The 16,917-nt window shown below is 40.3% G+C and overlaps 2 protein-coding genes across 4 annotated transcripts in view; one reads left to right on the plus strand and one right to left on the minus strand.

Annotated features, from left to right (window-relative positions):
• DNER (delta/notch like EGF repeat containing) overlaps positions 1-4,469 on the minus strand; it is a 113,921-nt gene extending 109,452 nt beyond the window's left edge. For all 3 annotated transcript variants that reach the window (XM_071812504.1, XM_065845098.2, XM_065845097.2), the window contains exon 1: positions 4,109-4,469. In XM_071812504.1, the coding sequence (XP_071668605.1) occupies positions 4,109-4,363 (255 nt within the window). In that variant the 5' untranslated portion in view covers positions 4,364-4,469. The remainder of the gene's footprint in view (positions 1-4,108) is intronic.
• RASA2 (RAS p21 protein activator 2) overlaps positions 1-16,917 on the plus strand; it is a 423,219-nt gene that overhangs the window by 177,575 nt on the left and 228,727 nt on the right. The gene's annotated exons all lie outside the window — the stretch shown is intronic.

Consider the following 16,917-nt stretch of genomic DNA (forward strand, 5'->3'; position numbering starts at 1 on the left):
TGAGAGAATGAAGAAAACCATAATCAGGCAGACATTCAGGAGGAAAAAAAAAAAAGTTCTAACAAAAAAAAATCAAAATATTAACTACTGTCCACCTGTATTAGTTTTTATACTATCACTTCCTTCTTGACTGTTTTAAACTCAGGTTACATCTTTATAAAATTTCATTTTAAATAAACTGTCCACAATTACACATAAAAAATATTTTACACTATAGGCATGGAAAGATAGCCATTATAGGTGTGGAAAGATAGCCATTAGAATAAACACAACAAATCGTCCCCAAGATCAAAGAGATCAGAAATGCTATCACATCAGTGGCTACCACGTCACTCTCTGAAGTGGAACATTCACTCCACACTAATCAGACTACATAGAAGAGAACTACTGCAAAGTCAGATGCTGGCTCAATATGCTTGGACACTACTTGTTTTCTAGTTTTGATTACTAACAGAATCTATAAAATAAATAAAAGCATTTTCAAAAGCACCAAAGTAAAAGAATGAGGGAAAAGTAAAAACCACAGGAGAGAAGAAGAAAGGAAAACAAACAACAAAACAAGAAAAGCACCTAAAACAAATTTTAAAATATATTAATAAATGAATGTTTCTTCACATTATAGTCTTTCAATGAAATTAGCACTAGCATGGAACCAAATAAACATTATGCAATTTAATGCAATTAGCTAGGTTCAGATTCTGGATTTTTAAATAAATGACCAAGTCTAGCATGCAATTTTTCATTTCCTATTTAGTACCTTATATCTGTAAAATTATTTCACAAGGCACTAAAAAAAACCAATATTCACATAAAACTTTCCTGATCAAGAAAAACAACTGTACTGAACTATACATATCATTAGAACTAACAGAGTAGTCATTAGACTAGTGATTAGAAATAAAGGTTAATGTTTGCCTTTCAAAGTAAAATACAAGTAAAAATTTAGGGAATATAAAGTTTAGGGAATTTTCATATCTATCACTCATTTAATTTCAATTTGTTTTGCCAAGCTCTCTCAGTGTTAAGCTGAGAATTGTCCAGTTTCAAACTCTTGCAGAAGGGTGGTTGAAATCACTATGATTTTTGTACAATTTCCTTGGGAATACATGTGATTTATTTGTTCAGACTAAAGTTTAAGATACTTCAACACATTAATTCTATTTCTTCTTCACATAGACTAGAAATATAAAGAGGGGGAAAAATCCACAACCATGAAAAGAAATTGAGTTAAATTAGAGCAATGTCCCACAATGTGAAACCAAACAATCCATAACAAAACAAAACTTAAGTTTACCAAAAAAGTAATGTAAGACATATACACATTCATAATTCATGGGATGGATACACTAAGAGGACCTGTAATTTCTGTTGTTAAATAAATAATGAGTTAGTAAAGCAATTATAATATGAGATCATGGAAGTGGCTTAAGTCCAAGTTAAATACTTCACTCAGTGACAGAAAAGCTCTGGGCATTTAGACATATCTCATGTGTATGCGATGCCAGTCTTATTCTTTGCCACTTCTCCTATACCAGCACAAGCATTGTCAAGTACAACAAAACCAGTTACAGTAAAAGCTTCAGTAGCAATATTTGTGGGCAATCTCCAGCTTTGAGTGTTAGCAATCCTTCTACATTATCAACTTCACTGTGCCCATTTTTCCTTTGTTCTATAGCTCTAGGCATCTAAGCAGAATCAGCAAAACATTGCTTTCACTGCAAGTAACAAGAAAGTAAATCTGTATTTTCAGAGAAGTGGGGTTCCCAAAAACTCCAGTTCCATCAAAAAATTCCAAAAACGTAACTTCACCCTCCATGATCTAGGTGTTTAAGCATAATAATTCCTGTTCTATTTTTTCACCTCTTGGTATTGTCTTCTGCAAGTCCAGCTGTTCAATAACAACCTCAGCAGTTAAGTTGAAAACCCCATCTGGATATATTCAAATCATTCCCTGATTTTGTCCATAGTTTTCTCACAGTCCTTAAGAGATATGAGAAGAAAATTCCTTACAGTTTTTTTTTTTTTAATCGTCATTACAGTCCTTTGTTATCACTGAATTGGAAAATATGATTGGTTTTACCTTTCTATGTAGGGGTTTAAGCTGTTAGGCATCTGAATGCCAGAGCAATACAAGAATTGATACATTTGTATAATATTTATTCCAATAAAATCAACAAAACCTCAACTATGGATATACCATACTTATATTACCCCTCTAAATAACCTGCTTGCTCTCTAGTTAATTAAAGTTACATTTCAAAACCATATTAACTTTTCATAGCTAACTGGCATCCATACTTCAGCTGCTGACGTGATAAGCTAGAAGTTGCACCCATTTGTTTATCAGTTTCCCTTCAAGGGTCATTACTCGGTATTTTCTAAAAAGAAACAAAATGTACGAGTCTGTAATCCTCCTCTTATTAGTTAATAAAAAGCATAAGTGCTGTGAAAATATTGCCTATCTCTTTTATTAGAAAAACAATTAAAACCAGTTCCCCAGGCTCAACACTTCACAGGCGGTATGATGCCAGCAAGCACTACATTTTACCAAGTCTTTAAAAGGGTCATTAATCTTTCAGTCATGGATCTCAGACATTCAGGTCTAACTGCAACAAGCAGAAGCAAACACACAGCGCTCTCTTTCTTTCTTTGTAGCGATAGAAATGTAGTAAATTCTTACGAGACCAACAGCTAAAATTAGCCAAAGAAAAACCTATTTAATCCACCTTCATCTGCCTGATTTTACAGAACCTCATTATTGTAAATATTTTCACTTTCGTTGTTACACTGAATCAACTGAGGTATTTCAAGGCAAGCACAGAAGTCCGTGAGCAGTGCTCCTTCTTTACAGTCACTTTTATATTCACCTAAACATTAAGTCTTCAGTTAAACGTATTACCCCTTTTATCTGTTCAACACTATAACTTGGGTACTACAGGATCAAGAAACAATTTAAAAAAAAAAAAAAAAAAAGGCAAACTGAATTTACTTGAATTAATTTGCTTCTACATCAAATCCACTTAAAACAGAGAACATTATCCAAAGAAATGGTAGCCAATCCATACAGCCTTTTGTACACTGCTGTCACAGAAAGTAACCCGTAGCATCATCTACATATGAAGGAACCAAGCCTCTTTGTCCCTGCACCTGCTTTTCCGTATCTGAAGATACAGAAGATTAAGCTTTTGTGAAATTTTTGACCATGATAACAAAGATTTTGACCCTTAATGCTAGAGACCAAAAAAAACCCCAACTTTGTAACAGTAATTAGATTGTATTGTTACATTAAATCTCAATGTGACCAAGCATATTAGAAAGATACTGCTTACTGCCTCCACTGTATTTTAGACCATCAGCCCTACTCAGAACATTCTGACCTTTCAGAATTCAAAATCATTCCAAGAAGCACCCGAAATGGGGGAGCAAGTACACCTGACCTACGGAGGCACGATTTAATGATCAGTACTCAATGCAACACAGCATTCACTTACAAGGACCATCCTTTTCACCTTAAAATAAGTCAATACTAAATAAACTGCGAGAACTGGGCGGCGGGGGCTGGCTATAGTACTGAGACGAGCCTGGAAGGCACCGGCTGAGCTCAGCCCCGTCCCCGTTCACCTCTAACCGAGCCCCTTCGCCGCCGCCCGTCGCACGCCCGGAGCTCGCACCGGCAGCCGCTTTGCGCGTCCCCCGGCACGAAGCGCCGCCGGTCCTTGGGAACCCCGGGGCAGCCCGAGGCCGCCCGCAGCGGCCGCTAACGGCACCAACGGCTGCAGCGCGAGCTGCCGGCGGGCAGGAGCGGCCGCGCAGGGGATGGACGCCGCTCGTCGGGGGAGCGGGCATCGGCCGCCGCCGCTACGCGCCTCCGGGGCGGCCTGGCCGGCGAACAGGCACCGGCACGGCTCGGTACGGGGCGAGGCAGAACGGGCAGAGCCGCCCGCAGACGGGGTGGGGTGAGGCGGACCCCGGGCGGGAGGGAGCCAGCCGCAGACCGAGCGGGGACACCCAAGGACACGGACGGGCACAAGGACGCAGGGCAGGAGGGACGCGCTGAGGTGGTGGCACCCGGGAGGGGCACACGGGGCGCTCTCGGCGCGCCCCTTACCTGGCAGTAGGTGCCGGTGACCCCCGCGGGGCAGGCGCAGCTGTAGGCGCCCGGCGGCTGGGGCGGCAGCAGCTGGAGGCGGCGGGGCGCGGCGAGGCCCCGGGCCGGCACCGGCGAGCAGGTGCCGTTGTTGCGGCAGGGCTGGCTGAGGCAGGGGTCCCGGCCGGAGGGCGCGGCGGTAGCCGGCCCGGGAAGGCAGGCGCGGCGCTGGGCGAGGGCGAGCAGGAGCAGGAGGAGCGGGGCGGCTCGGGGCATGGCGGCGGGGCGTGCGGGTGCTGCTCCGCTGCGGGTACCGGCTGGGAGAGGATGGGATGGAAGCAGCGGCCGCCCGGCTGCTCCCTACCCCCGTTCCCCGGGCAACGTAAGGGCGGGGACTGGGCTGGGAGGAGCCGCCAGCCGCGCCGCCGCGGACCGGCAGGGGGCAGCCGCCCGCCCGCAGCGCTCCGGGCCCGGGAGAAGCGGCAGCCGGGCGGGGTGAGCAGCGGCGCGGGGGGCGCGGCCAGGGGCAGCGAGGCCGATGTTATTTCGTGCCTAGAGCCATGGCTTGGCTCATGTCTGAGTGGACAGGGATGCGGCCCCAACCGCGCCCATCTTCCCTGGGCGTGGGAACGGTGGCCGGGCTGCGCCGAGCCGTGCGGGCACGGGGACCAGCGCTGCGCTGGAACGGGAGCGGGCCGGAGCCGCCAGGGCCCCCGGTTGTCGCGGCGGGAGTCAGGGACAGCGCCACAGCGCTCGGCCGGGCAGCAAGCACTGCCCTCGGTCAGACACACAACCTGACAGAGAAACTCGTTGTTCAGGAGCCGGCAGCAGCTGCTGCCTCACAAGTGGAACCTGCTGATAATTACTTTGAAATTGTATTAAGACCAAAGTAGCAGCAGATGAAAAGCATAAAAATTAATCTTGTCATTGCTCATACCACAAGAAAAGCTGCATGTTTGCCCCACTAAGGTTATAAGCTACTTTTAAAAATCAGCTCTAGATATTTTACCAGCCTTCTGTGGATTTTTTAACTGCCTCTGGTTGGAACTAAGGTACAGAATGTGTAAATCAGTTGACAGCAGGATGATAATACACATTTTCTGACCTTCTATCCATTTGCTTCTACAAGGACTAAGTATTTAAATCTAACGACTTTTCACATCTTGGTCACAGGGTTGCAGGAGCACAGATGACAGCAGCGTGCTACACCTTATAAACCTTTGCACTTCACATACAGCTGAAACCTGTAGAAATAAATGGTGATGCTAATGGAACTGAAAATTCATCAGGGTTTCTAGCAGCCTGAACATGACCCCAGATCTCTACATACAGGCTGAAGGGATCTGTCACTGCTCCTCCAGCACCCCAGGAGCCCCATTTTCCATCCCCCCCTGGCAGCAGCTGCCCCAGCTCCATCCACTGCCCCATCCTGGCCCAGGCCTGAGCTCCAGACTGAGCCCTTCAGTCACACTGGGCTAATCTACTTCCCCCTAGACAACAGTGGGTTCCAATGTTTACTACAGGTTTTAGGCACTGTGGTAATAATAATTAAAAAAAAGTAGTTATATATATCTGAATGAGGTTATTAATTTATTTTCCAACTTCCCTTAAGGTTACTTTTTCAACCAATACTTCATCAGAGCCCTTCACATGTTGAGACCAAAAAAAACCCTGCTGGACTGACCCAACCAGTTCATCTTTTCTTTACTGATGGTTATCAAATGCTCTGGCACAGTGAAATCTCGGAACTTGGAAAACATTCTCACAATTTGAAACTGAAATACTACTTACTGTTGTTGAAGTGTGGGTTTTTTCCAACCAACTTTGCAACTGTAAGAAACATTTTTATTCATTTGCTAAGCTTGTTTTTAAGAATGTAGTGGAAAGCAATGGCAAATGCCATGCCCATGTCAAGTTACAGTAACTGTTCATTCTATTCCATTCACAAGAGTCGTGGCCTTGTTCTACAATAAAATAATTTGATTTGTCATGATTTGTTCTTAGTAAGTCCACAGAAGCTTCTATTTGTGTCCTTGTTATCTTCCAAGTGCTTTGAAAGAACTTGTATATATATCCCAAGTTGCTGCAGCATTTAACATTAAAGTAGCTCTCCATCTTCCTTCTCAATAAAAATGTTTGTCCTTTCCCAGTCTCCTAGGACTTCACCCTTGCATATACGTTGTCAAAGACAGATGTTAGTAACTAGCTTTGGCCAGTTCTCTATACCTCTTGGAGAACAAATCATCAGAACCAGACAATCTGAAAAGGTGTTCTACTCTCCAACCTGACCCACCTTTCTGTCTGCTCAAGCACTTTTCCTGGCTGATGTTGTGTTCACCAGCTGACCAACCCTCAGAACAAACAGGATGTCTGACTTGACTGCTTAAGTAGTGCCCCTATTTTTTAATTGTTCTTGGTACCCCAAAGGATTCAGTAATTCTGGTGGAGTTCTGGTCTAGGTCTGATGCTTTTTAGTAGTAAGACAATATAGAAAAGTATTGGAAAAAGACGGCTTCAAGGCTAACAGCTAGATCAGATAATGAATTCTGTGAGGTAGTAGCATGGTATTTAAAGAAGAGAACAACTTTAAAAACAAGATAGTCAACCAGAGTAGGACATAAACACAGTGTTCTGAGTCAGATTTGGCATAACTATATTACATGAGTTTCCTTAGCATTTTACAGAATATATAAGCAATGTTTGCATTATAATTGCCGATTTCATAAGGAAATATTTAACTGCACAAAAGAAAATATTATGTTTACCTAATTAGCTAGTGATTTTCCAAAATGCTGTATCTTTTTATGCATTTTAATGTTTCAATATGCATAGTTTAAATAATTTTATAGTCAGCTTTCCATAAACAAATTACTAATCTCAGTATTTAATAAGGATTCAAACTGTCTGCTTCATATACACTCGCTAGAATTTGAATTGTATTACCAGTCTAATAGCTTCCTAGTGTGTTTTAGATAAGCTACATTAGTGCTTAACTATTTGTTTTGATGGAGAAGTACTCATCCTCTAGTGGCTTGAAGAAAATTTTGCAGAGATCTTTTCATCTCTTCTGATTAAATATTTAGTGAGGAACAAAAATCCCTGTGATTTCTTAAGAGAAAGTTTTATGCTTTAAGTGTCCCCCCACAACAACAATGATCTTTTCTGTAAATATTGATGAATACTTTTAAAACGATCTACTATTAGTTACCTTTTTCTTTACTAGTATAGGATGAGATAGTTACTGTGTTGAGCCTTTTCTGGACAGTGTCTGGACTGTGATTCTTCTCCATAGAGCAGAAGTTAAACTCTCATATTGGAGAGCACAAAAAAAACCTGTGCTGTGAAAATCCATTGTGCCACTTTCATCAGTGTCACACAGACAATGCAGGAGCAGTAGTATTTCCCACATCTTCACCTATTTGTCTGGCTCACAGGAACTGTGATCATCCAATCCTCATCCAATGTATTGATTATATATTTTTTGAACAATGGACTAAAATTCATCCATACCTCTACACAGCATAGTTGTCTCACAAACAAAATAACTGCGAGCTATTTAAGAAATATCTTTCTCTAAAACTTGCCAGAAAATTTGTCTCAATAATTGCTGCACCTTTCACCAAAAAAACTGTACACAATGTGAAACAAGATACTTTTGCAGCAAATATGTGCTTTTTATACACATGTTTTTTTAATCACCGTGCTGTGTGACCCTACAGCAATTATTACTGTACTGAAATTCATCTTACAGAAAGACTGATCTGGACTTACTTTAAGCAGATAAACCTACACTGAGGAAAGTCCTGCATACTTACTCCAAGTTGGCATCAACTTCTAGGGAGCTTGTTTGAAAAGCCTCTCGGAAGGTAATACCACAAAACAGATGTTGGAAGGAACTAACACAACTGTAGCTCAAGGTGTTTCAATCCAATGACATACATACAGTAAAATAATTAAAGAAGAACATATGGGGTTTGATATTTACACTCTTCCACTCTATTCTAAAGCCATGACTTAGGCTTTCAAATAATGACCTGATGTGACTACGATTTCGGTAAAGATTAAAAAGTAATTTATAATATATCATTTATACAGACAGTAATTTTTAGTCAAAGAAACAGAGCAAGTGCAAAGCATAGAATCTATGTCAGTATTATTTTAAATATCTTAGAATTTACATAGACATTTCATTAATCCAAATGATGTGCTTAATACAACAACTTTTAGAACAACTATTTGGCCATGAGAACTTGAAAGAAGAGCTATTTTTATTTTTATATCCAATAAGTAAAAGACTTCTTATTTCTATGAATTTCAAGGTGCATATGGCAGAGAACCTTGAGGTCTATATTCTGGTTGACTGGAAAACCTTACACATCAAAAGCTGTACAGAGGAGAAGGATAAATAAAATATAAATAGACATTTTACCTGAAGGTAACAGAAGGAAAACAAAAAAAGGCAAATCATAAGGTAAGCTAGAGAAAGGTTTTAAGGCTTAATGTTTCTCATTATTATTCTTCCTGTGCACTAAAGAAAAAAAGGGATGCTTTTGGTTGGTAGGTGGTCACAAAAGGGCCAGCCCCTGTGATTCTCAAGGCAGCAGCCAGCAGTAAATATATGCTAAATAGAGAACAGCTTTCATTGTTTTAATTTCAACATAAAATTTCATACAAAACTGAATTTATGTGGTTTGTTTTGGTAGGTTTTGATGGTGGCGATTTTGTTTTTTCTTTTTATGCCATTATTCTTTAGAGTCTTTTTTTCAGTATTCATTTCTTTTCATGTTTTCCATTTATTATTGCTCTAGTAACATCACCCTCACTAGATTCCAAATGTCGCCTTTTTAATCTGCATTCTCTTGCACACAGTTTGTAAGAGTAGATTATGGCTCAGTCCAAGATTGCAATGTCAGTTTAATTCTCTCCCTACACATTTCTTTCAAATAAATAAGGCACGTATATAAAGTGGATCCACAAAATACCTTGATTCCTTTGCAGGTTGACTCTTCAGGCTCCCATTTAACTTAGTGCTGATCGTGACTCACCACCCTCTGCTGAGGTAAAGAAGTGATATTATCCCCATTTTACAGCTCAGGCTCCAGCCCAGATTCTAAGCTATTCAGACACCTGACCATCAAGTTGGATTCTTGCCTAACATCCTAGAGGAAGCCACTAATATGCAGAAAATTCATCCTACAGCTCTGAACTACTGACTTATGCAATAATAAAGATTAATATAGAAAACAATCAGGCTCAAAATTCTATAACAACTAAGAATAAATATCGTATGCACTATTTATGAGAAATCAGTGAAGCCAATATGAATAGGCACTTACAGTGAAAGGGGGACACTGTGCAATGTGTGTGTTGTTAACACCAATTTAAAGTCAGGGAAAAGGAGACTCAACAGATCCACAGTGTCAGTGCCACTTGCAGAGGGAGCGGATGTGGACTGGTCAGAGTTAATGACAGCCTGTTCTATAGTGTAACCACTATTTCTTCAAACCTTTTGAAAACAAAGTGGCAATATTTTAAGACAGTTCTGGGGCAATTTTCATTGCGCCTCCCACATAAAGAACCTCTCTCATTTATTTTATGTTAAGACTAGAAATTACAGTATCCAATCTTTATTCGAAGACCACAAGTGATGAAGACCCTAGGTACATTTTTCTGAACAACTTAAATCATCATTTTAATCTGAATAATCTGGTTTAATCAGTCCTCCACTGGATCTAGCTTTATTTTTCTCTCGCAGGCTAAAGAATTACATGCTCTCAGAGTCATTTACATAGCATTTTTACTTCCATTTGTTAATGTGCTTTCAGATAAACTGAACATTTTTGTCATCGTATTTATTAAGACTAATGTGCTATAGCTCACACGGACATTTCATGGCAACAGAACTTGGATACTCACCATTTATCCGCTTACAGCCACTGCAAATACCTTTTCTTTAGGCAGATGTATTAACAATTACTGGTTTCTGAGGAAACACGCAATATCTTCAGCTTACTGCGGGCCTGTAAAAACTGCATAGGGAATAGACCAAAATTATGTGGGCTTTCCCTTATACCATAAAAATCTTCAGAAATAAATGCCAGACTCTGTAAATGTCACATACACAAAGTTAAAACAAACAAATCTAATACCTGATATGAAATGCATTACTAATGCAAATATAAATAAAGATTCTTAATTGCTTTTCATAGCAGGATAGGTACTGTCTGGTAAGCGTTTACTAGGTCAGTTGCAGTACTACACAAAGATGGCTGTATCACTTGCGCCTTGGATGTGTTTTGGGACTTGGAAGCACAAAGTACAGACATCCTTAATCTATGCCTTAGTACTACAATGACTCTGTTTTTGAGATCTTTAGACAGAAATATTTAGGACATAACATACCTCAACAGAAAAAAAATCTTGGGGAGTAACTTGAATATGTTGACCTGGCTTTCAGCAGGTTGGCAGATCCTACATAACACTAGTGAGTGGAATTACTCCCTTTTCTTTCAGTTCTGGGTGAATAAATTATGTTAATAGTTTATGTTTCTGAAACCACAAAAATTATAGAAAACTACAGTACTAAAAACAGTAAGCAGCTACTTTCATCTTTACGGCTACACACCAGACATTTTATTATTAATACAGCAGTGACAAGTACTCACGCTATCCAGTGGTCTAGTATAAAAACAGAGCAACAGCAATTTATCTGTTCTTACTATCTTCTTGCTTAGCTCCATAAGTGGCGATAAAGTTCGTGCTCTTACATGGTTTAACGAGTCGGTAACTCAAAATAGGAAATGCAGAATCATTCATTTGTGTTCCACATTCAGCTTTACTTTTTGTTTTCTGTAAAGATTTTTTTTTTGTCTATGAACTACAAGGAAATCAAGTGTGCTTACAGGATTCTCCAGAATAGAGAGGCACTTACTGAAGCCCCTAGCACATAGGTTTTTGCTCAAGTAATGAGAAATTTAAGTCATTAAAAACTTGGCATGCTATCTCAAAGATATATATCTAGTTATCTCAACACCTAATACACACACTTTTGGTGTGTGCTGCATTGCTACAGATTGCCTTTATCAGGCAAGTGTTTTTGCATTAGGTGATACCTCTGTAAAGGAAGATTCTGCTTTTTGGAGGAAGGCTGGTTTTGCAGAAGACAGTGTCAAGGTGTTGACCACTTTAAAGCAAACTGTTCCTTTCCTCAGCAATTACCAATTCTGAAAAGCAAACAAACCAAAAACCAACCAACCCCTCAAAACCCAAACAAACGTAATTATGAAAAAGCAAAGGAACAGAGCTACTGATACTGGCAAGTTTACTGAAGATTTTAAAATAAAGATACACAAACTGTGAACTTGATGACCAAAGTGCTGTCTTTGACTGCATATAGAGAAAGTGATAAATCTCATGGTGTCTGGTTTTCCACTGCCACAATCTTTTTTCTGTTCTCCATAGTCAAAAAGGCAAGATATTAAGTGCTTAAAAACAAAACACCACCACCACAACAAAACAAAAGGCACATGGCAGAAATAACGTGGCAATCTGTGTCATGCCTTTGACAGCCTCAGCCACAGGCACAGCTGTTGCAGCTCAGTGTCTGGCAAACACCGCACTGTTTAGAAAAGCTGCAGCGTGGTGTGTTTCCTTGCTGCATCCTGCCCAGCAGCAAATGGAAAATAGCTCATCCTTGTTGCTCTGGAGCTGCAATAAATGAAAAATGAGGCAAGATCCATATAAAAGTGCTTAACTTGAATTTGCTGGTAAATTTAATCAATGGCCTTAGCCAAGTAAGAGGACCACAGTGCACTGGGAGTGATTTTACCATAAAAACTGAATGAAAGGTACAGATTTGCTCTTTGGAAAGCTGTCTTGCTGATATTGTGTAATACAAAGCAAATAAGTCTAGATTTCTTAACACCTTTTAGAACTATATGAACGTAACATGAAGTGTGAAAAACAATTACATAGTATTATGTGTTATTCTGATCTTCATGTTGATTCAGGTGTAAACAGATGCATTTTTCATTAATAACCCAAGGAGGTAGGTCTCCTACAAGAAATAACAGAAAAATCAAATATTTGAGGCCAGACTGACAGGAAGGATGGTTACATTAAAAAAAAATATTGGAAGAATTATTAAAAGCCTTATTTTGAACTTACACATATTAAGCAGCTGAGCATCAGCAGTTTTAAAATCAAGATTAGAATTTGGTCAGAAATAGTCTGCTCCAGCACAGAAGGATAAAACATGTCCATCAGTGTGAAGCTAGCAGTTGAATGTGTTCAAGATCACTGAAAAATAAGTTGTGAAAGGACAAAAATAGGAAACCAAGAATGGAGGCAGTAATTGTAAGGTATGTAGCAACAATAACAAGGATAGTAGAGGATAAAAGTAATGTATGAAGCTGGTACTGTACAGTCTCCCCCTATTTTATTACTAACGCTACGTCCACAGTCACATTGAAGGATTTGTTGTAAAGTTGCCCACTCTGCCTTCCTAATGCAACTCATGCATTACTTCCACTTTTGAAAAACGTAAATAATTTATCTAAGAGATCAATATTGCTAGAAAAGAGACCAACTCAGACCATAGCTCTGAGTGTCAGTGTTCGATCACGAGCCATGGATGTCCCTGATGCTGCAGGAACATGCTGTCTTTCTGAGCTTCAACTCCTGTCATTGTTTCACTGTCATTCACAAGACAGATGTTTTTCTCTGGAACTGCATTAAAGATTGCTTGGTGAGTCTGTAAATACCTCTAACCAAGTAACTGATACACAAAGTGAAATCCTATTTGATCTCAGCTAATTGGAAGCTTCTTACTACGCCTTTTTCTCTTTACGCTGTTATGGACATACAGGACCTGTATCAACTTAATCAGGCACCCCACAGCTGTCAAAAACAATATCAAATGTTATTGACAGCTGGAATTTACAACGGTTTCAGAAAAACATGCACCTGATGTCAAATCGCATCTTTATTCCTTCGCCCATACATTTTACAGGATCAAGTTTAAATTAATCCATAAACTTCACAGGGAGCTGTTGGTAGAAAATTCATTTGGGTAGAAAAATTCATCTGGAAGGTACATATTACTAAAAAGTAGCAAGACAGAACATCACTTATATAACATGATCATGGACATTCTTGAGGATCACCATGGACATACACAGCACCCTTTTGGTCATTCACCTATCCATACTCATTTTTCAAATTCTGTATATGGGATGGGAGCAGAACTTTTTCCTGTATTTTGCATTTCACATTGGTAGTTCTACCTAATCTTCCAATTTTTCGTCAGTTTCCGGGATGTTATTTTTGGTTACTATCTGTGAGAACTGCTCTCTCTTGAAAATCCTGAATATGGAATTTCAGCAACTCTCCATAATTGCTGCCAAGTCATGTTAACTGCTTATACTGGAAGACCAGCTTCGTGCTGGGACAGAGGTGAACACAGATGTAACAGCTTCTGAACACAGGTAAATGCTACTTCACTCAATATTAACAATAGAAATAAGATGCAAGAAAAACTTTTGAAAGTTACAACCCTTTTAAGGAAATTGGAAGTAATTAAGGCCTGTAATTTCCAGTCAGCTGAAGCAAAGTCCTCTGAAGTAGAGACTACTCATAATCTGCAGCTGCAAAGACCCTTATTTCCATTCATTTTATTGGAAAATTTAGAAAACCTTACTCTCTGCATGTAAATTTCTCCTATTGAACTTACTTAAATTGATAGGACTGATGTAGTACAAGACTGCTTAAGATGCGTATCAATTTTTTCTCATTTGCAGTCATTAGTAGATGCCCACATGCAGTTTTGACTTCAAATTCTGAAGACAGCCAATTTTAGAGCTGCAATATATTGTAGTAAAAAGAACAGATTTATCCAGTTTGTTCTTGAAAAAGTGCAGAGAGGCTGCACAATCCTTTTGTGGGTATGAAGCTGAGCGGAACCATCCCGTCCCTGACGCAGCCTGGGCTGCTCTCCAGCCCGTTTCTCCCCGTCTCTGGTCCCTGGTCTCTAGCAGAAGCTGATACTGCTGACCATAAACCAGGAATTAACAGTCTTAGAATTCACTGTTACTAAAGGTGGGATTATTTTGCAGTTCAATAACCATTTCAAGTGACTTTTTTCCTCCCTCTTTTTGAATAGTATTTCTACTTCGTGTCCCAGAATAAGGCTTGTTCCTTTGCAAAGCAAATAACAAAACTGCGGGAGACCTTTCTGAATCATTAGTAACATCAGTACTTTCAGTAAATTAAGCATGCCAAGCTACTAAGTGAAGACAAAAAAGTTAAATACCATTTGTTTGAGAAGCATAGCACAAACAATAGGATTGTGGGAAACATTGGCTTCAGGAAAGAAGTAATCAGGTAGGAAATGTTCATTTTTTAGCCAACATCTTGACAAGTTCAATACATACAAGTAGTCTGTGAAAAAGAATTGTAAGAGGAGGCTGGGAAATAAAGTGCTACCCCCTAGACTGGCTACCTGCTTCTGGATCACTGCTTGCACCACCTGCCTGATGAAGAGGTGCCTACATAGAAGTCTTAAGAGCTGCAGTCAGAGCAGGCCTATATTTAGCCTAGAATTCCTTGAATAGCAGCTAAAGGAATAATAAAGCCATATACCTGATATTTGCCCTAAATATTGTTTTCTTTCACTTGTAGCTCAGAGACCTCCTAAACTAGACTACATTTAACTAAATACAAGTTATACTCCTATGGCCCATTTCACTTACTACAAAGCATCAATTCAAGTTGTGTCTTCCCTGAAAGCATGCACTTTATCAAATATGTGTGAAATGTACTCTGATTCTATCAGAAACAATTACACTAAATGCTTTCAATACTTAACCTCATCCACTATAGGAAGCAGCCGGAAGAGGCCATGGGAAGAGAAGGGAACCAAAGAATGGGAGGACAGACAAAGCAATGAAGCAGAAGTCCATAATGTCTAGCTCCTGAGTTAAATGCCACCAAAAAAAAATTGTTGAATAGCTATTTACCACAAATTCTGATGCTAATGCATAATTTGCAGCAGTTTTCCACAGTAGGGCAAAAGTCTAAAACCCCTGTGTTTTCCCTTCCTGTAGGATCCCATCATCCAGGACAGTTAAAAGCGGGTGGCAACCAGGAGTGCTCTATAGACAGTTCATTAAATTTAATTCTCTTTTCTCTCTGCCTTTCTCTCAGTTGTACATTTGGGAAACAGCTGTTGAGATGGGATAACTACAGCATTTTTAAGTATCTCTATAGCATCCACCTGCCTTGGTTTTCAGTATGTAAGAGTATATCTGGTTTAGGCTTACCTTAATGGGGTCCTAGCAATAGCCACAGCCTAATATTAGAAGAGTGATGGAGACAGACAGGACCAAAACCCAAAACAAACCAAAACACACCAAAAATCAAATCCATAACACGCTTGTCGCTTTACCCCAACATGCTGCATACAGCTCGAACTGGACAGATTCCTTCTGAAATACAGAAGATGTCACAAGAGTTAGGAATTCCCCCTTCCCCTTTTTTTTCTGGGGGGTGTGACGGGGTTGGGAGGGTGGAAGTGCACAGTTTCTTATTACTCCTTTTAGGGTGTGTATGTTTGTTTTCCTCTTTGAACCAGGCTTGCATAAGCTGCTGCCAAACGAGATGTAAAGCTATCAGAAACTTTAATTCAGTGCCTTGAAAATACTGGATGCATCTTCACCATTCCCCCTCCACCCAGATCATCTGTTCACAGTTCAAGATTTCACAAATCCCCAGACACACACAGCAAAGAAAGGGACTCAAGACCTGTTCCTGCTCCACCCCCAAAAGCAGCTGGATGTCTGATCAACACATGCACGCTGCAGAACCTGGAGAGAAAGAGACTGTGTTCCTCTAAGGGCATCCTCTGCCCCCATCCACTGAAGCAATTATTCCTTGAGCCATCCCATTAGGAAACAGATGTCATACCTCTGCTGGCTGTGACTATCTGCTGTGTAAACATGCATTAACCTGCTGTGCCTGGGCAGCTGACGCGGTTGTGCTGAGGGCACTGGGGGGGTGACTTCTGATACTCTTGGGGCAACCAACTACACTTGTCTGGGAAAAAGTTATTAAAAACACAATGCATCGCGAAAGATACAGCAAGTTGAAACCACACAGCTGTGAAATTCCTGCAAAAATCACAGAACGATCACATGGCATAGAGGTTCTCCAGGTCAAGCTATCAAGAAACTAGGAAAGCAAAGCGGGAGGAAGAAACAAAAACTCCTGAAAAGGCTCAACTACCAGTTACATTTTCTCAACCCCTTCCAGACTTTTTGTTGTAATCCATCTCAAATATATATTTTTCCCCATTCTGCCAACAGTGTTAGCTATAGAATAGCATTTTGACTTCAGGGAGGAATGTTTGCATTAAAAACAAGGCACGATTATCCCTGAAGTCAGGTCAACTTTAGATTTCCTGCTAGAAAGCCCTCTGCAGAGGTACAGGCTTTGCAGATGACGGGAACTGGTACTACTCGTTTGCAGACAGGTTGCTGAAAACAGGTGGGACAGGGTCCAGAAGCTCCACAGATGACAGACCTACCTCCAGCAGCAGCCAAAGAGGGCACAAGTGATACAGGTGCTCGGAATTTCCTCAGTCTCTGCCCGTCTTAACAGAGGAGAACTCAAGGGAGACACAAAAGAGAAAAAAAACACACAACACCAACCAACCAACAACAAAATAAACCCACAAAAAACAAACAAAAACACACACAACAACAACAACGCACACCACACATGGCTGAAGGGAAAGAAGGAAGAGAGGAAGAATCTAGGTAACTAAATTAGGCAAG

The sequence above is a fragment of the Patagioenas fasciata genome, chromosome 9 (genome assembly GCF_037038585.1).
Source record: "Patagioenas fasciata isolate bPatFas1 chromosome 9, bPatFas1.hap1, whole genome shotgun sequence".
NCBI classification, from domain to species: Eukaryota; Metazoa; Chordata; class Aves; order Columbiformes; family Columbidae; genus Patagioenas; species Patagioenas fasciata.